At 44.9% G+C, this 27,283-nt stretch overlaps 3 protein-coding genes across 5 annotated transcripts in view; 1 reads left to right on the forward strand and 2 right to left on the reverse strand.

The window, feature by feature from the left end:
* Positions 1–9,501, reverse strand: part of mbtps2 (membrane-bound transcription factor peptidase, site 2) — a 28,652-nt gene extending 19,151 nt beyond the window's left edge. For all 3 annotated transcript variants that reach the window (XM_055644722.1, XM_055644721.1, XM_055644720.1), the window contains exons 1-5: positions 9,355–9,501; positions 7,362–7,510; positions 5,294–5,432; positions 4,098–4,201; positions 80–207 (exon numbers count right to left, since the gene is read on the reverse strand). In XM_055644722.1, coding sequence (XP_055500697.1) covers positions 80–207; positions 4,098–4,201; positions 5,294–5,432; positions 7,362–7,510; positions 9,355–9,429 — 595 coding nt within the window. In that variant the 5' untranslated portion in view covers positions 9,430–9,501. The remainder of the gene's footprint in view (positions 1–79; positions 208–4,097; positions 4,202–5,293; positions 5,433–7,361; positions 7,511–9,354) is intronic.
* Positions 9,502–11,522: 2,021 nt separating this feature from the next.
* Positions 11,523–24,184, reverse strand: LOC129702770 (MICOS complex subunit MIC26-like). Its single transcript, XM_055644723.1, has 8 exons — positions 23,964–24,184; positions 20,642–20,737; positions 19,566–19,685; positions 18,821–18,875; positions 17,324–17,422; positions 16,414–16,505; positions 13,915–14,031; positions 11,523–11,760 (listed from the first exon to the last, which is right to left on the reverse strand). The coding sequence occupies exons 1-8, from the start codon at positions 23,964–23,966 to the stop codon at positions 11,752–11,754; spliced, it is 591 nt and encodes a 196-aa protein (XP_055500698.1). The 5' UTR covers positions 23,967–24,184; the 3' UTR covers positions 11,523–11,751.
* A 917-nt stretch (positions 24,185–25,101) lies between these two features.
* plcxd2 (phosphatidylinositol-specific phospholipase C, X domain containing 2) overlaps positions 25,102–27,283 on the forward strand; it is a 28,445-nt gene continuing 26,263 nt past the window's right edge. The window contains exon 1 of the mRNA XM_055644731.1: positions 25,102–25,983. Within this exon, the coding sequence (XP_055500706.1) occupies positions 25,662–25,983 (322 nt within the window). The 5' untranslated portion in view covers positions 25,102–25,661. The remainder of the gene's footprint in view (positions 25,984–27,283) is intronic.

Raw genomic sequence — 27,283 nt, forward strand, 5'->3', positions numbered from 1 at the left:
TGCAGTCAAAATATGAAGCCAGTTTTTAAACATAATTTAAATCGTCTCAACCAAAAATAATTATGGAGGTGTGACTTACCTGCACAGAAAATTCGTAGCTGTTGGACTGGGGATATTAACTGCAAATGGTTTGTGTAGAGGTCAACAAATGCCCCAGGATAGACTACAAAAATAAATACTCCAAAGCCATTAAATCTCACTTGCTCTCTGCACACAGTTAAAAAAAATTAGAATTTAGTATCAAATTAATTGTTGCCTAATAAGCATTGATATCAATTTTTAGTAAAGTTAACTGAGCTGAGAACAGATCATTGAGATATGAACAAGCACAGCCCATTGAGTTCACTGCTACAGTATCTCACCAGCAATTAACATTTAATGTCGAACTTGTCAAGCATCATTTGTTTCATGGTTCTAAACTTCCCAACATACAGTATAGTAAAGAAAACAAATCTAGGAACATTTTATAATATATTTTTCATCATTTTAATTAGATCTAACTAACACGCAAGTTAAAAGTTTACCTTATTGGTACCGTTAAAGATTTTACCAAAGATACCTTAAATCATAGCTCCAAACCTCTGCCCCTTAAGTGTTGGGCAATAAAATCTCCTGGAGAAACTCAGCAGGCCAAGCAGCATTTGTGGGGGGGGATGGTTGACTTTTCATTGAAAGAGGAGAGGTGGAGGGATGAGATAGGGGCCTGAGGGTGAATGGTGAATTGAGGATAGGTGATGGATGGCATACATATAGAGCCAGGTAAGGGTGGAGGAGGGGGTGGAGCTGAGAGGCAGAGGCATACAGATGAAAGATGGAGGCAGACAAAAGAAGGAACATTGATTAAACGCAGATGGAGCCAGATGAGTGGAATAGAGGGTGGATTTGAAAGCACAATATCTAAATTTTTATGGGGTAGCAAACCGGCTAGAATCCGAAAGGCGATACTGCAGTCTCCTAAGAGTTACGGCGGTTTGGCACTTCCTGACTTTAGGCGATACTATTGGGCAGCTAACTTGCAAAAACTCCTGTATTGGATGAATGATGATTGCGACCACCTACTGACCTGGGTACACATGGAAAAGGCGAGTTCACATCTCCCGTTGCGGTCTGTCCTATGCTCCCAACTCCCCCTTCCTATAACATCGGTGGGTGCAGGCCCAATTGTGTCCCTCTCGCTCAAGATATGGAGTCAACTCAGGAAAAACTATGGTTTACAAGGCCCTTCCATCTTGACCCCACTGCTTAAAAACCACATCTTTAAACCTTCAAGTACAGACCATGCATTCAAAACCTGGCATAGCAACGGTATCAGTAGTATCAAAAACCTATACAAGGATGGCATCTTTTCATCTTTTGCAGAGCTCTCGTCTAACTATAGCCGCCCAAACTCCGACCTTTTTCATTTTTTCCAGATTAGGGATTTTGTGAAGAAGACATTCCCCCATTTCCCAAATCGCCCCACTGAAACCCTGACCGATACCATCTTAGCTCTAGATCCCAACCGGAAGAAATGCATCTCTGTTTTGTATAACTTGTTAGGGTCGGTTATATTGAAACCTCATACCTCATTAAAAGCTGCGTGGGAGGGTGAGCTGAATATGAAACTAACACACCAGCAATGGGACTCTGCCTTGGACTTGACCCATTCTTCCTCTATATGTGCCCGTCATGGCCTAATCCAATGCAAAGTCCTTTACAAAGTCCACTACACAAATGCAAGATTATCTAAAATTTACCCCGCTGTTAGGGACACCTGCAACAGATGTAATCAATCTCCTGCCAACCATAGCCATATGTTTTGGTCTTGCCCTAAGCTAGCAGCCTTTTGGAGGAGTGCTTTCGACTTGATAAGCAGAGCCTACGGCCAGACTATTCCTCCAAACCCATTGTCAGCCATTTTCGGTACCCCTCCCAACACCAACCTCTCTGTTGCGGTGAAACGGGTTCTAGCTTTTACAACCTTGTTAGCCCGGGACTGAGTGGAGGCTCACCTGTCCCCCGACACACCCCTGCTGGATTAAGGAGGTGCTTTACAATTTAAAGCTTGGAAAACTTAGGTTCTCTCTCAAAGGCTCTACCAAGACATTCCTAGATACATGGAACCCTTTCTTGGAACTTGTTAACTCTCTCAACTTGTCCCCGGACTCGGAAGAGGACTGAGTGTTCTCCACCATTGTTCTGCTCTACTTCAGCTGCCTCCCCTTAACCCCCCCCCCCCCTCCCCACACTTATTTATTTAATCACTTACTTATTTACTGTTATTAGTGACCCCCTTTTTTTCTTATTTTTTTAGTAGAGTACTTTTTGTTTCGTTTATCTTACCATATTTGTGTGGATGTGTATGTATGTGAGTGTTGTTTGTCCCCGTTTGGTTCCGACCTGATTCGGGTGGGTTGAAGGTGGGTAAGGGTAAGGGCTTTGAGGGTCGCTTACATACTGTTGCACAATTATGCCTTGACTGTCACTGTCTGTTATCATTGTATGTATGCAAATTGCTGTGAAATTCAAATAAAAAGATTTAAATCGAAAGAGGAGAGGTGGAGGGATGAGATAGGGGCCTGAGGGTGAATGGTGAATCGAGGATAGGTGATGGATGGCATACATATGGAGCCAGGTAAGGGTGGAGGAGGGGGTGGAGCTGAGAGGCAGAGGCATACAGATGAAAGATGGAGGCAGACAAAAGAAGGAACATTGAATAAAAGCATATGGAGCCAGATGAGAGGAATAGAGGGTGGAGTTGATGATAGTTGATAAGCTGGGACACAAAATTGCCAGAACTGAAAACTGATGGGCACCTTTCAGGAATCAGTGAAGGGCAGAGGAAACCAAAACAAAATAGGAGATGGAGGGAGCGAGGTGCCTGTGGATGAAATGTGTGTGAATACATGGATGGAAACTGGAGCAAGAGAAGAATGAAAATGGGTGATATGGAGCGGATGTTATGGAAAGAAGTCAAAAAAGGGGGGGGAACCAAGGGAGAATCAGAAGAAGAGCAAAAAAGGGGGTAACATGCCTGAAGAGAAGGCTACCTAAAATTCAAGAGTTCAATTTCGTATCATTGGGTTGGAGACTACCCAGGTGGAATATGAGATGTTATTCCTCCCATTTGCATTGGGCCCTACTCTGGCTGTTGAGAAGGCAGAGGAGGAACAGGTATACAGGGAATACAGGGATATGGATTATGAGGGATTAGTTTAATGTGGCATCATGTTCAACACAGACATTGTGGGCCGAAGGGTTGGTTTCCTGTGCCGCACTGTTTCATAAAAGATTGGTGTGTAAAGGGGGAAGGGGAATTGGTAGCTTGGGATGGCCATTGCAGGCAGAATGCAGGTGATGTACAACTCAATCACATAGACTGCACTTGATCACACCGATGTAGAGGAGGCCACATCACCAAATGTGCACCACTTCTAACCTCATCGACTAAATTCAGTGCTCTTGATGCAGTCTTCTCTAAATTGCCGAGCTTAATGCAGGATTTCAACCTGAAACATTGTCACCACTTCTCCGCGAAACATTGACAATTCTTCTCCCCCTGCCATAACTGCTGCATGGTTCACAAAGTTCCTCCAGCAGACCGTTTGTTACGTCAGGTTACAGCATCTGCAGTCTCTTGTGTATCCTTTAATTATTGGGATCCTCCCTGTTACCTGTTCCAGCAATATCATCACCCTACCTATCTCCATCTAAAGCAAATTCTCACCTGGTGCTCTCAATCGTTCCCATTTTCTTTACAGCTTTCCTTCACCATCACTGCTCAAAATGCTGGAACTCTCTAACAGCATTGTGGGTGTAGCCACATCTCAAGGACTGCCTCTATTCAAGAAAACAGCCCAATGCCACCTTCTCAAGTGCAATTGGGAAAGGTAATTAAATGCTAGCTCAACCTTTGAAGCTCACATGCCTTGGATGAGAATTAAAAACCCCATTGTCATGTTAGTCTCATAGTCCTGTTAACCATTGCTACCTACTGTTCTCCACAAGAAGACTAAAGACAAATGAAAACACCAGGTCCCCGAATGAAAAACATTCCATCTAATTCAACTCCTTAAAGTCCCAATCTTTAGAGCAAAGAGAAATATCAGAAACAGTACCTGACTGCAGCCACCCCGTGACCTATTTCATGAATGATGCCACTGAGCAGAATCACGCTGAAAAAATATACCAGCTGGCTTGTAGGTAGGTTAACACCAGGCACCTGTAGATATTATAAAGAAGCAGTAAGAATCGATTGTTCCGCCATCACATGGTGTATAGTCTTGTCGGGCATTGGATTGTTGTAGGGTTGACTCAGCAATGTTTGTTGTCTGTGCTTTTATCCTGTCATGGATATCAAGCACCTGCAGTTCATTGCTGTGGACACCAACAAACCATCTTTTCATGCAAGCCACTGATCTGACTGCTCTTTGGACAGAAGCCAAAGATGCACGTGCTGTGGATTCACTCTCTGCATGGCCACCACTAAGTTAAACGATTGGAGGTAGAGAGGGCAGTGCATGCGAGCTTCCGATCACTCACCCCTTCCGTAAATGTGGTCACCATACATGAACAATGCAGGTGTCAGAGGTTATGGAGAGAAGGCAGGAGAATGGGGTTAGGAGGGAGAGAAAGATCAGCCATGATTGAATGGTGGAGTGGACTTGATGGGTTGAATGGCTTAATTCTACTCCTATCTCTTATGATCATATGAAGAGCAGAATGATTCTGGGCCTACCATTGCTCAGCATTCAGTAACTGGTGAAAGTCAAGGTCATAGTCATAAAGTCATACAGCATGGTCAGGGCCTTCGGCTTAACTCATCCATGCTGACCAGGATGCCCATCTAAGCTAGTCCCATTTGTCTGTATTTTGTCCATATCCCTCCAAACTTTTTATATGTATGTGCCTACTCATAAACTGTGCTTTATACCTTTTTCAGACTAATACCCTGAGAAGTGGTTATTTTTCACCTTCCTTCTTTTCTACTGCCCAGCATTTGTAACATCTCAGTCATATGGCTTCTAAGATGTTCTCCCACCAATGCTTCACCCCTCTTCCAATGCCAATGGAAAAATAAGCCCAAGCTTGCAAAGGACTGTCATTTAATTTCTTGGTTCTCAAACAACCCATAGTTCACACTTTCTTTTCATCCAGTGTTCATTTTGGGCACAATGCTGACCTATCAATTGGAATTGGATCTGAAACATTAACTCTATTGCCCTCACACCAGAGAAGAGGAGGGTTTTGGCATTACTTCCCCTCCCCCACAACAATGTGCACAATTCTTCACTCCCAGGTTTGGGCCACTCACCACAACTTGTAGAATGCGTTGGTTCTCAGCTGCCGGACTGTCCGCTGACATCAGTGCCAGTGTCTGCGAGAGGGTTTTGGTGAGAAGTATTATTGATATAAACATGAAGACCACACCAAATCCCATTCCAAGATTGAACCTGAAGATCAAGAAACACCCAATTACCCACAGCATGTTCCAATAAATGACCAGGAGCAATAAATGAGGCCATTTCATCCTGCTCAGAAGACACTCCTAAAGAGTGTCAAGTTTTCAGACTTCTTGAACAAGCAAAAACTTTACATTTATATAACAACGTGCATTATTTAAATACAGGTGCACAACCTTTTATCCGAAAGCCTTGGGACCAGAGACTTGTCGGATTTCGGACATTTTCGGATTTCAGAATGGAAGATTTTTAGCGTAGATTAGGTAGGTAGCGCGGGCGGCTTGAAAAGTCTGGAGCAGCTGCCTCCTCCCCCGGAGACCGGGAGAATCATTGCATAAATGTTAGTCAGTTAGTTTGGAGGGATTTTATGTGGTGGTGGTGGTGTAGGGGTGAAGGGGGAAACTTTAATTCTTAGTCCCCTACCTACCTGGTCGGCGACTCCCAACCTCGCGGAGCTGGGGGCGCCGTCCGGCCGCGGGCGGCGCCGGTTGTAGCTCCGACCCCGGCAACTCTACCCCTGGCTGCGAGGCGCTCCAAATCCGGCGCGGCCCGCGGCCGGCCGCCCCAGCTCCGCGAATGTCGGGAGTCGGCGGCGTCGCAGCGCTGGGATAGCAAGCTCCGGAGCGCTGTGGCCGCCTTCTTCCAACATTCGCGGAGCGCGCTGGATTTGGAGCCGCGGAGCTGGGGGCTCCCCGCGGGCGGCGCCGGTTGGAGCTCCGACCCCGGCAACTCTACCCCTGGCTGCGTGGCTCCAAATCCAGCGACGCTCCGCGATGTTGTGTGTCGGCGGCCACAGCGCTCCGGAGCTTGCCGCACGGCGACCCGGTAAGGCATTGCCCGCACCCAGCGCTGCGATGCCGCCGACTCCCGACATTCGCGAAGCTGGGGCGTCCGGTCGCGGGCCGCGGGCCGCGCTGGATTTGGAGCGCCTCGCAGCCAGGGGTAGAGTTGCCGGGGTCGGAGCTACAACTGGCGCCACCCGCTGCCCCACCGGCCACAGCGCTGCGGAGCTTACTGCACAGCGACCCGGTAAGGCATTGACCGCTCCCCGCCTCTCCGACCAGGTAGGGGACTAAGAATTAAAGTTTACCCCTTCACCCCCCTTCACATAAAAGCCCTCCAAACTAACTGACTAACATTTAAGCAATGATTTACAGATGTTTAAGCGTCTCCCGTTCTCCAGGGAGGAGGCAGCCGCTACAGTAGTACAGACCTGGGTTGACCGTGGGTCGTTTTGGGTCAGGTTTGGCGCCAAACGCGAGCTTTGGTGCGCAGACGACATCTGGAAAAAATGGCCGGTTTTCGGAGCTTTTCGGTTTCTGGAACACCGGATAAAAGGTTGTGCACCTGTACCTACAAATGTTTTACAGCCAATGAATCACTTGTGATATACTTATAACAGTGATTAATTCAAATACAGCAATGTCCTCAAAATATCATGGACATACATGTCCAGATCAGTTTTTGTGACACCGATGGAGAGATAAATATTGGCTAAGCTTCAGCAAAAACAAAGCAAAATTAATTCAAGCTTTTTTGTCCATTTCCTTTTAATGAAACAGTGGTCTTCAGTCATCAAATCTATGCCAGTTCCCAGGGAACAACCCCATTCCCTGCAGCCTCAAAGGTTATTCTCCTTCAACCACCCATTTATTGTGTTAATGATTGGACATCAATGAACAGCTCCTTATTGACCTACCAAAACGGAACTGAGGGAAGAGTTGCAAGAGAAACTACCAAAAGGAGTTATTTCTCATAACATTTGGCCTCAGACTATTTTCTCTTTTACCTTCATACAATTATCACATTAGGATCACCATTAAAACTTAACTGAGTGGTCACATTATCAATAACCAGAATTTTCCAAAAATAATCCTGGCCAATTTTAATTTTCAGGAGCAACTTTTCAACTCAACTTACCATATGTGCAGAAACTGAGGCTTCCATCGTCCCAGCTTTAAAAATAACCGATTAAAGAAAGTAGACTGCCAACGTATGTGGAAAGGGGCAATGCTGATCCCAAATTTTGTCAGAAATTCTTCATACCAAACCTTGAGACTGGGCGATGACTGCACATACAGAAGACCAGAATGAGTGTTATAGAATTAAATATTAATACAGTCATTGAGTCATATAGCATGGAAACAGGCCCTTCTGCCAAACCCATCAGAGGGACATCTATTTGCCAGATTTGAGTCATATCCCTCTCAACCTTTCCTATCCATGTACAGTGCCCTCCATAATATTTGGGACAAAGACCCATCATTTATTTATTTGCCTCTGTACGCCACAATTTGAGATTTGTAATAGAAAAAAATCACATGCGGTTAAAGTGCACGTAATCCAGGGCTGCCAACTCTCACGTTTTGAGCGTGAGAATAACGCATTTGGGCAAATTCTCAAGTTCTCACGCTGATCACAAATTTCTCACGCTCTGTCGTGAGAAATTCTGTGATCAACGAAAATTTCAAAACTCATATAAACTGCATGGGCCATGGGTGTTGGACCTCCCATCTATCTCATTGGAGACCCTTGTACTATCTTTAATTGGACTTTACTGGATTTACATTAAACTTTATTCCCTTCATCCTGTATCTGTGCACTGTGGACTGCTTGATTGTAATTACATATAGTCTTTTTGCTGACTGGATAGCACGCAACAATAAAGCTTTTCACTGTACTTCAGTACACGTAACAATAATAAACTAAACTGATCATCAATCCTTACCTGTCCATTGTTCTGGTCTTTACTGCACAATATACAAGCCAAGCTACTCCTCAAACCTATAGTTTCCTTTAATTAGGTTGAAAACCCTGATTTCAAATAGAACTAAATCACTTTCAAACTTATTTATGTACTATGGCCACTATGATTTGCAGATGCTGGAATCTTGAGCAAAACAAGTGCTGGAGTAACTTGGCTGATCAAGCAGCATCTGTAGATGGAATGGATTGGCTCCACATGTGGCTCCTCATGCCCTTGACAGATGTTGTCTGACTCACTGAGTTTCTTCAGCACTGTGCTTTATTCTATAATATGGTCAATCTCCACAACAAGGTTATTAATTATCACAGTCCTTGCGACTTTTGTTGTTTGTGATATATTTTAATGTAAATGGGTTGGTTAGAGGGTTTGCAGATGACACCAACATTGGTGGAGTTGTGGACAGTGAGAATAGTGGATGAAATTTAATCTGGGCAAGTGTGAGGTGTACAGGGGGCTCTTTGGGTCTTAGTCCTTAGCTCCCTGAAAATGGCAACGTAAGTAGATGGTGTGGTAAAGAAGCCCGGGAAGGGTGTGGGGGTGAGGGAGAGCCCGGGGAAGGAGTGAGAGTGAGGGAGAGCCCCGGGAGGGGGTAAGGGAGACGGAAAGCCAGGAGAGCGTAGGGGTGAAGGAGAGGGAGTGGGGGTGATGGAGAACCCCAGGAGGGAATGGTGGTGAGAACCCTTGGGAGGGGGCAGAGCCCGGAAAGGGTCGTGTGCAGGAATGAACTGCAGATGCTGGTTTAAACCGAAGATATTAGACACAAAAAAACTGGAGTAACTCAGCGGGACAGGCAGCATCTCCGGAGAGAAGGAATATGTGACGTTTCGGGTCGAGACCCTTTTTCAGACTGCTAGTTGTCTCGAGCCGAAACGTCACCCATTCCTTCTACAGAGATGCTGCCTGTCCCGCTAAGTTAATCTAGCATTTTGTGTTTATCTCCGGGAAGGGTAGTGGTGGGGGAGCTCTGAGAGAGAAATCAGCGACAATGTGGAGGGAGTTCTGGAAACTGGGGGTAAGATGGTAGTGATCCCAGGAACGAGGGCTCTGGGGAAGGTGGGATGGGGTGACTGGTGACACGGGGTGCGGCGGAGGAGCTTTAATCGTGCCATTCCCGACCGCAGGCCGAGCCGGAGCCATCCACCTCACCTTGAACGCAGAGTCGGCGAGGCAGAGCGCACACCAAAACCCCACCGGGCCCAGCACCGCCGCGGCGGGCACCATCACACCGGAAATGGCCACTCAGGTGAAGTCAGCTGGGCAAGAAGACGCCCGGGAGACGGCCATGTTGGTGAAGGATCTGCAGTTCCCTCTTAAACATTGGTGAAGGATCTAACTGCCACGGTGGCGGCCATGTTGGTATAGGATCTAACTGTCACGGCAGCGGCCATATTGGTATAGGATCTAACTGCCACGGCGGCGGCCATGTTGGTATAGGATCTAACTGCCACGGCGGCGGCCATTTTGGTTAAGGATTTAATAACCACGGCGCCGGCCATATTGGTCAAAGATCTTATAGCAAAGCTCTGCTATAAGATCTTTGATATTGGTGAGCAAACAAGGAACTGCAAATGCTGGTTTACAAAACAGCAACAAAGTGCTGGATTTCTCCCTGTATAACCTGGGTTTCCTCCCAGCGATCCAGTATCCTTCCACATCCCAAAGATGTACGGGGTTGGTAGTTTAATTGGCCGCTGAAAATGTCTTTGAGTGAGCGTGGCAGGTTCGGCATAGGGAGTCTGAAGAAGGGTCTCGACCCGAAACGTCGCCAATTCCTTCTCTCCATAGATGCTGCCTCGCCCGCTGAGTTACTCCAGCATTTTGTGTCTACCAAGGGAGACACAGAATAGGTTACAGGAAGAAAAGTGGGAGAATGGGACTGGTGGGAATGTTCTGAGGCCCGGCATAGACCAGTGGGCTGAGTGACCTAAGTCGTAATGGCAAAGATCTTATAGCTTCGCTATAAGATCTTTGGTAATGGTATGTGGAAAATAAATATTTAAGAAGGAACTGCAGATGCTGTAAAATCGATCTATGGGCATCTAGCGAAGGAAATAGGCGATGTTTCGGGTTGAGAGTGGCTATTTAACGTTGTATATGTCTGCCTCTACCACCTATGGGTGTTAGTTCTAGATAAACTGATAATCGTCATGCCATTGAATATCAAGATAGGTGATTTAATTCTCTCTTGTTAGCTTTTTTTTGCTTTATCTTTATGGCATGAATGGTATCAGCATTTGTGGATGTAATATGGAGTCATTGACTATCTGTTGTTAAGGAGCTGGTAATGGAATTGAACTTTTGTGCAATCATTAGTGAATCGAGCCACATTATGGAAGGTATTGACTGAAGACAGTTGGGTCTAAGACACTTCCATCACTAATTCCTGAAGCTATATCCTGGGGTTGGGATGACTGATCACGATCATGATCACCACCCCAAGTACAAGACACCCCAAGTACAAACACACCAACGGCTTCTGCCCCTACGGAACCCGCTGCCACTTCATGTACAACTCCGAGGAGGAGCGAGGAACCCGGCCTCGCCTGCGCCAGCCTGGGCTCGGCCTCCTCCGGCCCGGCGCTCGACTGGGCCGCGCTGTGGGCAGCCTTCAGCCCTGAGCTGGAGTTGGAGCTGGCCTGGACTCTGGGCTGGGCAAGGGAGGGGAAGGAGGTTGCTGCTGCGGCCAGCACCGCCATCACCAGCAGCTCCAGCGGGCGCCCGGACTGCACATGGTCAACATGAGCCCGTCCGCAGTCCCTCTCTCCGACCAGGACGACTCCAGCAGCAGCGGCTCTGAGTCGCCCGTCTTCGAACAGGGTCGGCACTACCCAGGATCTTGCTGTCGGACTGAGGGGAGGGGGGTGGAGGTGGAGGGCTGCCGGCCAACCCGGCGGGACAGACAGAGCCGAGCTGGAGCCAGCTGCTGCAGCACTGGTTGCAAGGCCAGGGCCGCCCCGCCAGCCAAGGACCACCCCGCCAGCCCAGGGCTACCCCGGACAGGGACGGGACACCGGGGAGGGGACGTCCCAGCAGCAACTCAGCAGCACTTGCAGCGACGAAGAGCCGGGCACGACCCCGACCACGGACGAAACGCAAGCCTGCACACAATGCAGCACCACCATTGCCGAGACTGTTTATAGCTAGTGACCTATGACCTGGGCATGCGCAGTCGGAATACCGAACTCGCTTATTGGGTAGCTCCAAAAGAATTAAGATCAGCAAAATGGCCCCTCTCCTTGCTTAGATTATTTCATTTTTGTTAATGAGACATAGACAGAAACAATTTTGAATAGTTATGATCATCATATGAAAAATTCTGTTGTACAATTTGCTCTTTAATAGTACTTTATTAGATCATTTTATATACACATTTCTGTATGATTGAGAGGGTTTTGAACCCATTTTTCCAACCAAAAATAAATTTCTGATGAATTATTGAACTCATCATAAGAAGTGATTAAATTATAATGATTCACCTTCATTATGTTCCACAAGAAATATTGCTTCAGTTTTAGTTCGTGTTTCTTCAGCAGAACCATTCCATTAATCCACCTGTCAGAAAATAATTTCGGTCAGTACCTTTACAAAGGTTATCCGGCAGTTCTTTACCTGGGGTAAGGATGATTCTGGCTGACCCAACCTGCTATCATTTGGCCTGTTACTGAACACTTAAGTTGAAGGGCCAAGTCACTGACATGGTGCCCTTGACAATCTATCCCCTTTGATCCTGGGGGTGGTGGAGGTGATGGGTTCTTTCTGCTGATAAAGTGGGAGCGGAAAGAGTCGCACTTCTGTCAGTTGCGTGTGGTGAGGCAAGCTGACTTAATAAATGGTTGCCTGAAGATCAGTGGACCATCCAGGATTGGATAGTCCAGGGGAGCCACATGGGACTATGGATACTGGAATCTGGACCAGGTATTAGATGGCACCAGATGATGATGGGCAAATGCAGCCAGGTTTTGGGGTGGGGGAAGAAAACATTAGAGTATGGAGTCAGTAGCTGATGGAAATGGTGGAGAGAAAAATGGGCCTCTTATCCACACAGTATTTCAACTGAGTCTCCTATCCCGCTTCTCCAACTTGTTCCATTGGCCATCATCCTTCCATTTATCTGGTTCCACATCACCTTCCTCCTCAGATTCCCTATCTGCAGCCCTTTTTTAATACATTTTATACCTTCCACCTGTTTTGATCCTCACCGCGGGTGCTGTCTGAACAGAGTTTGCACATTCTCCCTGTGAGCGCGTGGGTTTTCTCTGGGTGCTCCAGTTTCCTCCCACATCCCAAAGACGTGCAGGTTTGTAGGTTAACTGGCTTCTGTAAATTGGCCCTAGCGTATAGGATGAACCAGTTGGTGTATAAGTGATCACTGGTCAGTACGGACAGTGGCCGAAGGGTCTGTTTCTATGCTGTATCTCTAAACTAAACTAAAAATCTATTCTCCTAAATATATTCGTGATTTTATACACTTTAGTATTTAGTTTAGTTTAGAGACACAGGCCCTATGGCCCATCAAGTCCACGTTGACCACCTGTTCACACTAGTTCTTTGTTATCCCACTTTTTCAGCCACTCCCTATCCATTTAACAATTCTACAATTAACCGACAAATCTGCACGTCTTTGGGTTGTGGGAGGAAACTGGAACACCTGAAGGAAACTCACACAGTCATGGAACAGACAGCACCAAGGTCAATGGTTCCTGTATTATTCTGTTCCTTTATTATTACGTCTACCATGTTACAGTGAGATTCCTTTTTTGTTTGCATCAGGATCAAGCCCGCGTTTCTGGCACTGTGAGGCAGCAGCTCTACCAGCGATTTAACCTTCCAGAGCGACCTGCCCTTCAAAATCTTGCTCCATCTGTTCCCTTTTCCCCTCATTCCCTTTTCATAGAACTGAATGGCATCTGATAGCAGGCAATCCCACAGGTTAGGGGATAGGGAGGACTCAGTGCATACCTGCTGGCGACACACTTTAAGAGGAACATTTCAGACACGACTTAAACCTCTTTAACTTTTATAAATGTATCATTGTGAGCAAATTATTTTTAAGAAGAGACATAGAACAAACAAGGGTAAAGAACAAAATGCTGGAGAAGCTCAACACACGAGGGAATGGATAGATGATGTTTCAGGTCAGGACAGGACAAACACGAGACTTCAGATTCTCATCATCTATATGTGAAGAATTTAACATTATTATCTTGTACACTTCTTGAAGTAGACATAGAGTTACAAGAGATATTTTCCACATGATGTATGCAGGGAGATTGAACCGTCTGGCAATCTATCTAGAAAGTGGGTCAAAGCCCATAATCCCTTTATTATGTGACAATTGATCTGTGTTGGTGGACAGTCACACAAACCCTTCAACATGGGATTGATCTGCGAAGGGGGCAGAGCCCAGTGTCACACAGACCCTCCACAATGGGATCTGTTTGTCCAGCATGACTGTGTTATACAAATCCTTCACTTATATAGAGAAACAGTGCCATGGAAGTGATTCAGAATGGATCAGTCTGTCTGAACAAGATATAGTGCCACACCATGCTTTGACTTAGCAACAATCTGTGCAGAATTTTGTGCTATACAAACTATTTATAATGTAGTTATGGAGTCACAGTTGATATGTGTAGGGTTATAAGAAACAGAAAAAGGTCAGGCCTAGATGATTTCAAAGTTGAATAAGACAGAAAATGAAACCACCTTATTACTCCCCTGTGTTGGGGAAGGTTCTTGGTTGTGGTATCTGTATTTCTTCCACAGTGATTCAATGGCTAAATACGATTGCATGGACATTTCATAAAGCGATGAACCGGTCACCTGAGAAAAGTAGAGCAGTTAGTCATACACGTTCGCTACATGTGGGTTTCAAAGGATCCAAAATCACCTTGACATTGTTACTTAGCTTGCTTTTTTAATGAAACCATTTGTCCTACCCCCCCCTGCACCAAACTAGGGTTACAGCATTGTCTTCTGTTCACAATTTAAATGGATGTGAACCAAGTCTCAGTGGCTTCTCAAAAAAACACAAGCAGAAAGTGTTGACTGTACAGTATGTATCAGTTAATCTCTGCTGGTGTTTTCATCACACCTCCCTCAGACCAACACCCACTTCACCCTGCCGTTCACTGCCCTACTTTTTATATATTCCCTCAAATTCTCATTCCACTTCCTGGCTCATCTCCCTTCAACATCTCTCCTGCTGATTTTAATTACACACTGCAGTGCCCTAGCCGAAATGTATTCCTTGGACAGATAGCATTGTATATTTGTTGTATGACCGGACCAGTGTTCAAATCTCATTTCAGCAATAATAAAATAAGTATGAACACATAGTTCAGTTCAGCAAGGGCGAAATATATTAAATCCCAACTGCGTTAGTAATGTTCTTTCAGGGAAGGGAATCTGCCTTGTGTTTCTGGTCCACCCAGTGAGAAATTGCAGACACAATGTATATGGGTGTTTCCGTAAATACACCACTCAGTAGTGAAACTGAAGGTCTCCAAACTTACAGGTTATTTTCCTGTTTTTTATGTAATATTCCCATTGTTTCATATTCTGTATTTTAAGTATTGTAGATCATGGTGTAGAGCCAAAATAATGAGATGAAGCAAAAATAAATGAATCTGTTTTTACAAAGAAAAATATCAGATATGTCTTTTTTCTTGCCTTTTATTGTGACATTTTTCAAGCAGAATTTCACCAAATCCTTAGGCTAATTTATACCACAAAGATTACATTAATTTTTAAATTAAATAACTCTATATAAGCCAAACTCTGATTGTGCTTATGATTTTTATTATTTAATCACCCGATAAGATGGTTTTCTGATGCCCCAAGCTTTTGCAGCAGAACGTGAATAACAGTGTCCATTTGGTCACGTGTGAAATGGGTGAATTACAAGCAAAGTAACCGTTTTTATATTTATTGTTTCTTTTTTTATCGTTTATATTTTGTGTTTAAGCTTTCCATTAAAATACTTAATAATGAATAGAACTTGAAATCATGAAATATAAATCTAGTTTGCTCACCTATTTTATCAATCTCATATCTGTAGTCCCTCCGGTTTTGTTTGCACTCGTCGCAATTTTAAAATTTTCTTTTTTAACAATGCGATTGTAATGATCCTGACCTGAACTATGGGCCTCGTGGTGTTACGTGCTAACATTTTGTAAGGGAGCTTAGAAATCAATATATTATTTTTCTCGATTTTGTTTTTCAATATAGTAAATTTTGGTCCCATTTTCGTCGATTTTGATCACAAATTAGCTCAAAATTATCAAAAGGTAGACCCATTTTTTATGCTGTGGTATTTCATTATGATTTAATAACTTTCGAATTTGGCCACCCATGTTACAGGTTGGTACCCTTATTTACGGAAACACCCATATAGACTCTTATCTGCAGCCTTGCAAAACCACTCAGATGACGGGCCATTAAGGATGGAGAGTAAATGCTGGATTTCCTAATGACATCCATGTCACTTGAAGAAAAAACAAGATTACAGCTGCAGATTAACTAGCCAGTTCGATTGAATGAAAAGAGGTCATTTGAGGTATTCTCATCAGCACTTTGTCATGGATGGTACATTCTGAAAGATTCATTAAACCTACTCTTAAGTGTCCTAACATGTGGACCTGACAACAAATGCTCCACCAGCAGTAGCAGATGGTTTGATAATTCACTGCACAAGCTGGCACTGGCATTTCCCTACTCCAAAGAGTGCATTGTCAACAGAAAATCTAAAGCAGTTTTTGACAACCTGTGCCAAAGACACTAATTAAATGCATCAATTTCTTTGGGATATATTTTAAACAGCATAAATAATAAAAAAAATCCTGAGGCATGTCAAACAGATATAAATCATATTTTGGGGACCTGGAAGATTGTACGCCCTGGAATTTTGAGGGGAAAAAACAAAGTGCTGGAGGAACACAGTGGGTCAGGCAGCATCTGTGGAGGGAAACGGACAATGTTTCGGATAAATTTCTGATGAAGGGTGCCAGCTCAAAATGTTGTCAGGCCATTTCATTTCACAGGTGCTGCCTGACCCGCTGAGTACCTCCATCAGTTATTTTTTAGCTCATAAATCATGTTTAACAATTCAAATATTTAGAATGAATCTTAACACCTAGTTATTGTTTTGATATTTCTATGATGGAATCAATCAATGTGGAACTGGGATTCAAACAAGGTACTCACCTTTGTGATTTCAACTGTTGCTTGAGGATAATACAAAGAGGCGCAAGCAGCTATAAACCCGCATGAATAAATCACTTTCCTTGCACGGGAACCTATAATTTCATCAAAATAAATATAAATGTACTTAAATGAAGCCAATGGAATACTAGAAATGAAACTGAAATCAACCCATCTTATTTAGAGAGATTGTAACCAGCAGTTCAACATCCCAGTGAATCTGGTGCTGGGGAGGGTGATAGTATGATTGGACATGCAAAAACAGAGGGCATTCGTTTACCTCCCAAATTGTTTTTTGGCCAATCTCAAGTCATGGCTCCAGTTCATAGGGCCTATTTGTGTCCAAGGTAGTATATGTGCCTGTGCCAGGAGATTGCAGACATAAGCCAAACTCAGGGATTGTAAAGCAGCAACCTATGCTTGCGTTTCAAGTGTAGCACTGTCAGAGTGTAGTTTTGTGAATGAGGGGATAAAGCAAGATACCGCATCCCCACCAGTGATGATGAAAAATCCCATGGCACAACTCGGAAACAAGATCACGTACTACTGGTGGCCAAACTAACACTGCCCTCGGTGATCCCCATCTCATTCCTTTTATTACAACTCGCTGTGCACACATTGGTTGCAACAATGTCTATCTAACAGGAGGCAGCTGCAATGCATCATAAAAAGTTTATGTCCTTTTATATTGTCTTTGCTCTCAGCCTCTTCCGTTTCTTGTCTATATCCTCCGCAACAACCCTCCCCCCACCAAGCCACGATGGTGTGTGCAGGTGAACGTTAACCATTGTATTTGTTTTGGTGAAATGGAAGAGTACAAGTCACTTAGTCATTGTAATTGCATGACTGAGCTCAGATAGGCTTCATCAGATGATAAACTGCATCTAAAATGAAAAGTTGCTCCTGGACCTACCCCTTCCGGCCAGCAGTAGACCTGCCACTCCAGCGAGTGTGATGACTCCAGCCCGTGGGTAAAATCCCGATGGCGGATTCTTCAGAAAGATATAGCCGTCTGTCAGAGACAACAAAAAACATCAGGACAATCCATTACTACGACTGTGTTTATGAGCTAACGGTAAATGTATTTCCTTGGTGAAAACAAGAGGTAGAAGGGTGCTGTGCACGGTATAACCAGTCATAAAACAACTAATTTTAATGATTAAGCATCCAATATGCATATAGGAAAGGTTTAGAAGGATATGGGTCAAATTCACGCAAATGGGACTAGTTTAGAGGGAGCATCTTGGTCAGTATGGACGAGTTGGGCTGCAGGGCCTGTTTCCACACCTTATGACACTATAGACACAAAAACTGGTATGACGACTAGGGAGGGGGAGGGACGTAGAGAGGGGGGATGCAAGGGTTACTTGAAATTAGAGTAATTTATATTCTGCATGGAATACATGAGATTTGTTTATTGCACTGTAATTGGGTTCAGAGTGCACAATGATGGCCATGATTTAGGTTTAGTCTGCTGGGACAACCCACATGATTCTAAGTTAAGCTATTTTTACAACACACACATTATCAGTCCAACTATCAGTATTTCAATGCCAATGAGAGGACTACCAAAATTGAAAACTGAATAAGACATTATGTATGATAAATTTTGATGAGCAAAATTATTTCATGGTAACGGTCCTTGACACACATGACTGAGCTTGGCCACCTTAAAACCACGTTCACATGTGAATTAGCAAAGTAACAGCTGCCAGCTGTTCATCAAAGTCAAATGGTTTTGAGCTAGCCTTAGATGTGCTGAAATGGGTTCATTGATCAAACAGCAGTAATCCAGGGGCCTGATCTCCAGTTCGATCACCATATACAGCAGCAGAGAGTTCCTGTGTAGATAGTCAGTGAACGGAAGCAAAGCATTGCTCGTATATTTTAAACTGTCAAGACACAGAGAGGTGTCTATTTAGAGCAACCTGGTGCCCTTGTACTTAGGTCAGCAGAGGTAATATACAGGCATTGCAAGCAATTCTGAAGGGCTCTATTGCAAGAGGATTTGATTACAAGTGTGGAGATGCTTTGCTCCATTTACATAAAGCCCTGGTATGTCTGCAGCTGGAATAGAGTGAATAGGTATGATCTGACTACCAAAGGAAAATACACTTGCAACAGAGGAACTGCAGCACCAGGTTTATACTTGGGACAGTGGGTTGAGGAGAGATTAAACAGACTGGACATAATCTCCAAGAATTTAAAAGAATGAAAGGTGTCTCTTCAAAACATGCTAAATTGTTGTGGCACTTCAGTAGATGCAGAATTGCGCTAAAAATGCAGTTAATTAGCATTACGGCAAAAGGTTAGCCATGAACGGAAGAGCTGTGTGATCTAATCACACTTCTATTTCTTAAACCTCACTCTGTACAAAGCACCAAAATGTACCACAAACTCAGATCCTTACCTTTTCCAAACTGGACAGTTCTTTCTATTTTAGGCTGAAGATTCTTGTAAACACCCTGAGGAGAAAAAAAAGTTAATAAATGAATATAAAAATCTGTCTTCACTAAAGAACAAAGTCCACAATTGCATTCACTACTCTGCGCCTGAAGGCATTTCTGTTTGTATTAAATGAAACGTTTCTAAGTACCATCTTTAACAAAGGTCCACGTTTGATAAGATTACTAAATGCTTATGGGCATAGGTAAAATGTGTCAATATCTAGGGTTTTCTTCAGATACAAACCCTGTCCTGTATTGGAGAATCCACTATTAATTGGGATCTGCACCTATACCTAGCAAATCCAAGGAACAATGATAGCAATCTAATAGTTAAAACAAGGTGACACAAGAAACTCCAGATGCTGGAATTTTAAACAAAAACCTAAGTGCTGGAGCATCTCAGCGGCTCAGGCAGGGAGTGGACAAATGCCATTTTGGGTCAGGACATTTCTTCAGACTGCAGAAAAGGTCTAGATCCAAACCATCATCTGTTCATTCCCTCCACAGTTGCTGCCTGACCCACTTAGGTGCCATTTTATTTTTTAGTTAAACAAGGAGATTGCAAAAAAGTTCCCAGAATACAGTAACCCAGACTTCTACCAACTTCTCTCATTCTTGGAGGAAACTATTGGGAAACCATTGAGTCATACAATTCAAATAAATCCCACTTTTTTCTCCACAGAACAAAACTCGAGAGATTTGCCATACCTGATACTGGGCGGCATATGGTTTGATGTGGTTCCGCAGAGCAGAGATCCTCTCTTCAAGCCGAGTGGGTTTTGCATCCTCAAAGTGATAAGCTTTAGCTGGAGTTGTATAAAGTGACAACTGCAGAACAAAGATAGAACACTTTTGCAATAGACCAGGGGTCTCCAAACTATGGCCGCGGGCCGCATCCGGCCTGCCTCAAGATTTTATCCGGCCCGCAGCAAGCTCTTAACACGTTCCATGCGTCAGTTTGCCGTGGGCTTTCTAGTTGAGGGTTTGTGTGCAGCTCGGCGGTAGCGGTGGCCCTAGTGAGTGACTGGGTGTGGGTGGGTGTGAGTGTGTGCGAGTGGGTGGGTGTGTGTGTGAGTGTGGATGAGGGTGTGTGTGTGTTGGTGGGTGTGTGTGTGGGTGAGTGAGTGTGTGTGAGTGGCCCACAAAAATGTGCCAAATATATAATGTGGCCCTCATGCTGAAAAGTTTGGAGGGCCCTACTATAGACCATTGAACGGCTGCCTACACAGGCTAAAATAACAACACTAATGCAACCATTTACCAATATGAATTTGTAGAAGAATTTGTGAGTTTGTGAGATGCTGTTGTGGCCTAGACATGCAACTGCAGTTATCACATGCTGGTGGTGGAGGGATGAATGTAAAGAAAGAATTTGTCTCCTGTTAGGATCTCCCATGCTGGACAGGTCAAAGGATAGAGGCAAGACGAAGAGTGATCCAGGTTCGAGGTTGAGCACAGGGCTAACAACCCTGTCTCGTAAAACAAATATGTTACGGAAGCAGCAACTGAAGGAATCAACAAGGAGTGGAGGACCTTCGTTGCTGCCCTACATGCCAGGAGGCATAATAGGCAGTAAGTATGTAAGTAAGAAAGAAAATGTAGTAATGACTGGGATGTAGATCTGCGTACAAAAGGTCACTGTCATCTCAGAGAAGCTGATTTCCCAAACAACTAACTCGCCTCTTCTTACAATGCATGCTTTTTCTTGGTAAATCGTCTCAGTTGATCTCTCCCTCCGATATGGAACATGTCAATAATATCAAAGTAAAAAATAAAAATGTTACCTGCTCAACTTTGAGAATCCCTTTCCTTTCTTCGTTACTCTGTGCAAACACAGTTGCTGACACAAAGCTTGTGCGGAGTGGAGCCAATCCAACCAGCTGCAAGAAAATGTAGTTACTGCAGTGGCCAACATTTAATAGCGTTGTTACAAAACCTACCATCAGCAGCGCTGTAGATCTGTCACTGCCGGTGTGTGTGATTCTGGAGGCTTTGGGGGCAGGGATTAAAATGCAGATTTGTATTGGTTGACGGAGAGGGATTTCCTCGGGCTGCTAGCTGATGAAGAAAAATCGTTCGGGCTTCCCTTCCCTTTTTTTTTAAATTTGCTAGACCATTGTGTCACTGGATTGAACTTAAACCGCCTTCAACATCACGGATCGCAATATCAGGACAAAACAAAAGGTATGTCGTTTATTTAACATATTATTCTGCTTTTTGATGTGGCTTCATTTTAATCTTATGATGCGAAAAATGTTATTTAGGACAGCATACGAATCGGCCTTGTCTTGCCTGCCGATATGGGCTTAAATTTATGGCAACGGCAACATTCCAATCGAAACCATTCCAGAAACATCCACTCCCCAAGATAATCAAATTCTTGTTTTTTTATGCACAATCATGCCATAAGAACATCTAAATCATCTATATTTTGTGTTATTGTCCATCCATGATCAATATTTCCATATTAAATACCCAGAGTACAGTTTTAGTCAGATGTATTGTGCAAAAAATAATGATTTTGATTATCTTGAGAGTGGATGTTTCTGGATTAATTTATGGGTATTAAAAATTAAATTCCTTCCATTTGGCATATAAATTTATGACAAAGTGAGATTTAAAAATCATGTTATAATGTGAATTCTTGTGTGAATGGGATCAGTTTGTTATTCGTTATTAGGATACTTAGGCTATTTAAACATTTTAGCCTTTTCTTAAGAAATGAATAGATGTTTAGATCTAGTAATTGAATTTAGATTGAATTGATTAGATGAATTAGATTTGATGAAACTGATGAATATGATTTTTTGTTGGGTATTTACTATTTGTTTTAGTGTTTAACTATCATTTCTATCTTTTTTCTAAAATTGCAAATAATAACTTGTTTCTGTTAATGTTGTTCAGTGTTATTTTTCTTTACATTTTAAAAAGATGTCTCCAAAGAAGAAATGCAAAATTGTCAATCCAAATGCCCAGCAAGAGACTGATTTGGACAGCATTCGCAGAGATTATCCAAATTTGGACTACTCCAAATGTGATGATCTACATGACATTCTTAATGGGAAAGTAGTGGGCCGAAAGGCATGTCATGCGTGGTTCGAAGACCAAAACGTTGTAGTTCACAATGCCAAAATTGAAAAGTTGAGGAAAAACAAGGTGTACAGAGTTGCTTGTTGTTTACAATCTGAGGAGTATGATGATGCTTCTGATTATGATATGCCAATGTACCAGCTAGCAACTGATCTTCTCTATAAAGACGGTCTTTTGCTAGAAATTGTCATTTCTTTACCGATCTGTTACAGACTTACAGCATATAATACAATAATATTAAAGTTCTGAACTTGAGAATATCACATTTTTTAATTTGCAAGGCAGTCTGGGTGTTTATTACTATTTCTGTCACAAAGATCAATTTTGTAATTAGCTACAATTAGGTAACTAACTAATTATATGCTTTAATATCAGGTCATCCAAGTAAGATGTTTTATATTTGTTTCAGAATGCTTCAATATACAATAACTGCCAATTTCATTCAGTTCTCTTAATTTTTAAGAAAGTTATGGGCTTTTGACTGTCCTCGATCACAGCTTTTGTGTTAAGTCAATGGAAAAGCAATAGGGAACAAGATGCCAATTTCCGAGTATGACTTTTACAATACTGAAGATATGAAAGTGAATTAGGTATCAAATTAAAGTTATTTTTATTCTTTATCTGATGGGATAAATTATAGGCTTGATTTTCAAGATTTCAAAATGTTGGAACATTCCTACATTTAATTTGTGGAATATAGGGTGATTTCACCAAAGGTCAAATGAGCGTAGATCCCCCCTCACGTGACTGAAACATTTAACTGGAGGACATGTCACTTCGGTACATGTTAGTGAATGGGGAAACACGCACTTTCACACCCGTTAAAAACATGGAAAACGACCGATGGAACTGAAGGTGCCAATCCAGCGGAAGTGCTTAGCAGACATTTGCCATGGAGATTTAAAGGTCCAAAATATCAGGAATTATCGCGTTTGCTCGCAGAATTTCATCAAAAGTAAGTTAATAATGCCTTACTTTTGACGAAATTCAGCGAGCAAACGCGATAATCCCCGATATTTTGGATCTTTAAATCTCCACGGCAAATCTCTGCTAAGCACTTCCGCTGGATTGGCACCTTCAGTTCCCTCTTGTAATTACCTTACTTTCTATCTTTTTCTTTGCCTGAAAATTTAGGTCGCTGTGCTTCTCGGTCACCCCGACTAGCACAGAAAATTTCAGCTCAAATATCGGCCGTTTTCCATGTTTCTAACGGGTGTGAAAGTGCGTGTTTCCCCATTCACTAACATGTACCGAAGTGACATATGTCCTCCAGTTAAATTTTTCGGTCACGTGAGGGGGGATCTACGCTCATTTCAACTTTGGTGAAATCACCCTATAAGATCTTTGGATGGGACCCCATCACTGGCCCGCTAGTTCACGGGGTGTAATGCTACCCGTGGCCTCTGTCCTCCACTGATCCCCTGCCACTGACCGACACAGACTGTCTGTCCTCAGCAGCTTCAGATCTCTTCCTGGCCCCGACCGTACGGACTTGGCTCCCACGTCCAGCCCCCGCTCGCCGGGACCCCCCCCCCCCCCCGACCGGATCGGACCCCGTCCCCACTCCCGACAGAATCCTCGACCCGCCCCAGCCCCCGGTCCCACACAGACCGGGATCTTCCGCCGGGACCACCCAGCCCTCACCGCCCCCGCCCCGCTACACCCAGGCCCCGCTACCACAGGCCCCGCTCCCCCCGACCAGGATCCCTTCCCCCGGGCCCCCCCTCGGCCCCGCTCCCCCCCAGGCCCCGGCCCCGCTCACCCGGGCCTCGGCCCCGCTCCCCCGGGCCTCGACCACCCCGGCCCCGCTCGCCCCCCCGCCCGCATCGGCCCCGCTCCCCCCGGCCCCGCATCGGCCCCGCTCCCCCAGGCCCAGGCCCCGCATCGGCCCGGCCCCGCTCCCCCCCCCCGGCTCCCCCCCCCCGCCCCGCCCCCCCCGGGCCTCGGCCCCGCTCCCCCAGGCCCGGCCCCGCTCTCCCCCGGCCCCGCATCGGCCCGGCCCCGCTCCATTCCCACCATCTTGGCGCCGCGTCCTCCGCTCGATGCTCGGGTCGAAGCGTTGGGCTCCTCTATAATCTTTGGTCCAGACCCCGTACGGCGGCCGCGGGAGGACGGAAGCGCCGCGCGAATTCAAAATATGCGGCGCGGCGGTGAACCCGCCAAACCAAAGATTATAGAGCGGAGCCAGACATCGGTGGTTCAAGGCTTAAAGTACAGTGAGGGTCGGTGACGGCCGCTGGATGAGTGAAGGGGTTTGCGTTGTTGGAGAGCGTGGGTTCAGTGAGTTGGGGCGCAGGGAGACGTCGGAGTTAATTGGGGGGGGGGGGGGGGGGGGGGTGTTGGGTGAGTGTCTGGATTGGGTGAGGTGCAGGAAAGATGTTAGGGTCAGAGATAGAATTGTGGGTTCTGAGAGGGGGTTAACATGGAGGGGTTCTTCTTCTTCTTCGGAGTTTTACGGCAGCCGGCATCCACAATGTTGCATTGCTGCCACCTTCTGGCTTCATTCCACAGTCCTCATGTCTTTACTTTATATCCTTTTTATAAGCCCAGAGGCCCTCAAGAAATCAAACAACAACTTTATTCCTTTCCCTTTCCCTCCACACTCTAGAATGTTCTTTACTGATATTTCTGTCAATCCAATTTTCCTCATTTCAATTATCATAAATCCTCTTTCTGTCTCATATCTCCTACATGCAATTAGGGCATGCTGAACTGTTTCTGGCTGATGGCATTCCTCACACAGTCCAGTAGGGTGTTTTCCCAATAATTTTAATGTGCTGTTCAGATAATTGTGTCCTATCCTCAATCTTGTTAATACTACCTGTTCCCCCCTCCTGGCTTCATTCCACAGTACTCATGTATTTATATTAGATCTTTTTTATAAGCCCAGAGGCCCTCAAGAAATTAAACAACAACTTTATTCCTCAGGGAGGGGTTGGGGTACAGGAGGGGGGTTGGAGTGTTATGGGCCGTTGGTTCACTGAGCTGCGAGGGTCAGTGAGTTCGTATAGAAGGGGTGAGGGGTTAGTGAGGATGTAAAAATTCAGAGTGGAGGTGGGGTGTTCAGTGAAGGGGTGGGGGGCTGTGGGCCCAGAGAGTAGGGTGTGAGTTCAAGGTGGGGATTCTTTCAGGAGGTTAATGAAGGACTCAGTGACCCTGTGTAGTGTGTGATAGGAGGGTGGTGAGGGACTGTGTGATGGGAGAGGGGTGGGGGTGTGTGACCCTTTGTTGTGTGTGATGGGGATGGGGTGTTCCCTGTATTGTGTGTGTGATCCTGTATTGTGTGTGAGGGTGTGTGACCTTGTAGACACAAAATGTTAGAGTAATTCAGCGGGTCAGGCAGCATCTCTAGAGAGAAGAAATGGGTGACGTTTCGGGTCGAGACCCTTTTTCAGACGTTGTGTGTGTGTGTGTTCCTCTGTGTTGTGTGTGAGGGTGTGCGTGTTCCCCTGTGTTGTGTGTGAGGGTGTGCGTGTTCCCTGTGTTGGGTGTGAAGTTTTGTGTGTGAGGGTGTGTGTGTTCCTCTGTGTGTGTGTGTGTTTCCGTGTTGGGTCTGAGGGTGCATGTGTTCCCGTGTTGTGTGTGAGGGTGTGTGTTCCCCTGTGTTCTGTGTGTTCCTCTGTGTTCTGTGTGTTCCCCGGTGTTGTGTGTGTGTTCCCCCGTGTTGTGTGTGTGTGTGTTCCCCTGTATTGTGTGGCCTCATGTGTTGTGTGTATGATGCGGTGGGGTGACCCTGTGGGTGATGTCCATGGGGGTGGGAAGGACAGGGCTGTGTCCCGGCTCCCCGCTGACGGGATAAGCCGGTCCCGCTCCGCCCCGCTGCCGTCAGCCAGCTCGCTCCTCCCGGTCCCGCCCGCCCGTCTGCCTGCTCGGCCGCAGTTTGTCGGCAGCGAGCGGATGGCGGCGGTGAGGGTTGCGGAACGCCGGAGCGGAGCAGTGCGACCGGCGCCCAGCCCGGGCACCCCGCACGCCGACTGGATGGGCAGCCTCCCGCGGTCACTCTGCGCCCTGCCCCTCGCCAACCTCGCCGTGCCGGGTAAGATGCCGCTCGGCCGGGGGAGGGGAGTTGCGCCGGGGATCAGCATAAGTCTGGAGTGTGTGTTGACTGTAATGTATCCGCCACCTGTACTTTGTATGCACCATGCACCTACGTGTACACTTGTCACTGTGCGTTACATTGTGTTTACCGGCATACCTGTGAGGTGTGCAGTTTCTGCTTACAACAAGCGTACATGTTTATATTCTGTCCAGTACATTTCTATGGGTCCATCGTGTTTTATGACCTATACTTATATGTATCAATAATATACTTTATCATTTCCTCCATCATATCCATAGGCGTCTATACTCATTGGTAAAACTGGAGCGATTCTGTCAGCTCTGCTGTGCTTTGTGGTGGGAACAGTCCCAGGCAATAGAATTTTTGCTGACGGATATATCCTGCTGGTATTATCGTGGTCAATCTTCTTTATGCATTATACAGCGCCTCGCTCGTTTTTAAATTCGAAATCCATCAAGCCAACTATATCGAAACCATGTTCCGTTCCGGTTTAGCAACGCCACTACTCTGTTTTTCAGTTCCACTCTAACTTCTGGTACATTCTTTTGTTGTTAGCCTCTTTAACCTGCATCTCTGCTTTTCAGAATTTGTGTAATACTATTTATCTGTCCATGTCTTAGTTTTACTTTTACCGCTGCTATTGGTGTCTCTGGCAGGTGAATAGAGAGCCTTTGAGGTACCACCTCCAACTGATCCCTTTATTTATATTTGAACTCATTCCTTCTCAGCAGTAGAATGTTAGCGGCTAGCAAAAAAGTACGTACGTTTTTGCAGAATTATTACATGTTTCTTATTAAATTTAATGCTAGGGCTATTCACAACCTGCATTTGAGTATTGTGTGCGCAAATAGAAATGGTACCAGCACAATAGGGTGACATTTTTAATAGTTTTATTTCTTACCACCTTTCCATTTGGCACTATTTTTATAAATGACACATCCGATTTTGTCAGAACTGATTAGAAATACGATTACCTAAATCCCATACCAAGTCCTGTCATTAAAGCAGCAACAATTTGCTTTAAAGAACTGGGCACAGCTATTGGGTTTGTTCTTCTTAAGGGCAAGCTGTGAACTGGAACATACTTCACCAATCTTAAAGTAATTTGCCTGATTAATATTTTCTGATAACAATTTAGTTAAGATCGGTTTTCAGTGTCACCTGTCACAGGTGTTGATTTCACATTGTAAATTAATTGGATTGGGTTGGTACTTTGTGACCTGGTTCCTTCTCACAGTTTGTCTCTGAGTGAATCTCTGAATCAGATTCTTCAAAC

Source organism: Leucoraja erinacea, chromosome 13, assembly GCF_028641065.1.
Source record: "Leucoraja erinacea ecotype New England chromosome 13, Leri_hhj_1, whole genome shotgun sequence".
Lineage (NCBI taxonomy): Eukaryota > Metazoa > Chordata > Chondrichthyes > Rajiformes > Rajidae > Leucoraja > Leucoraja erinaceus.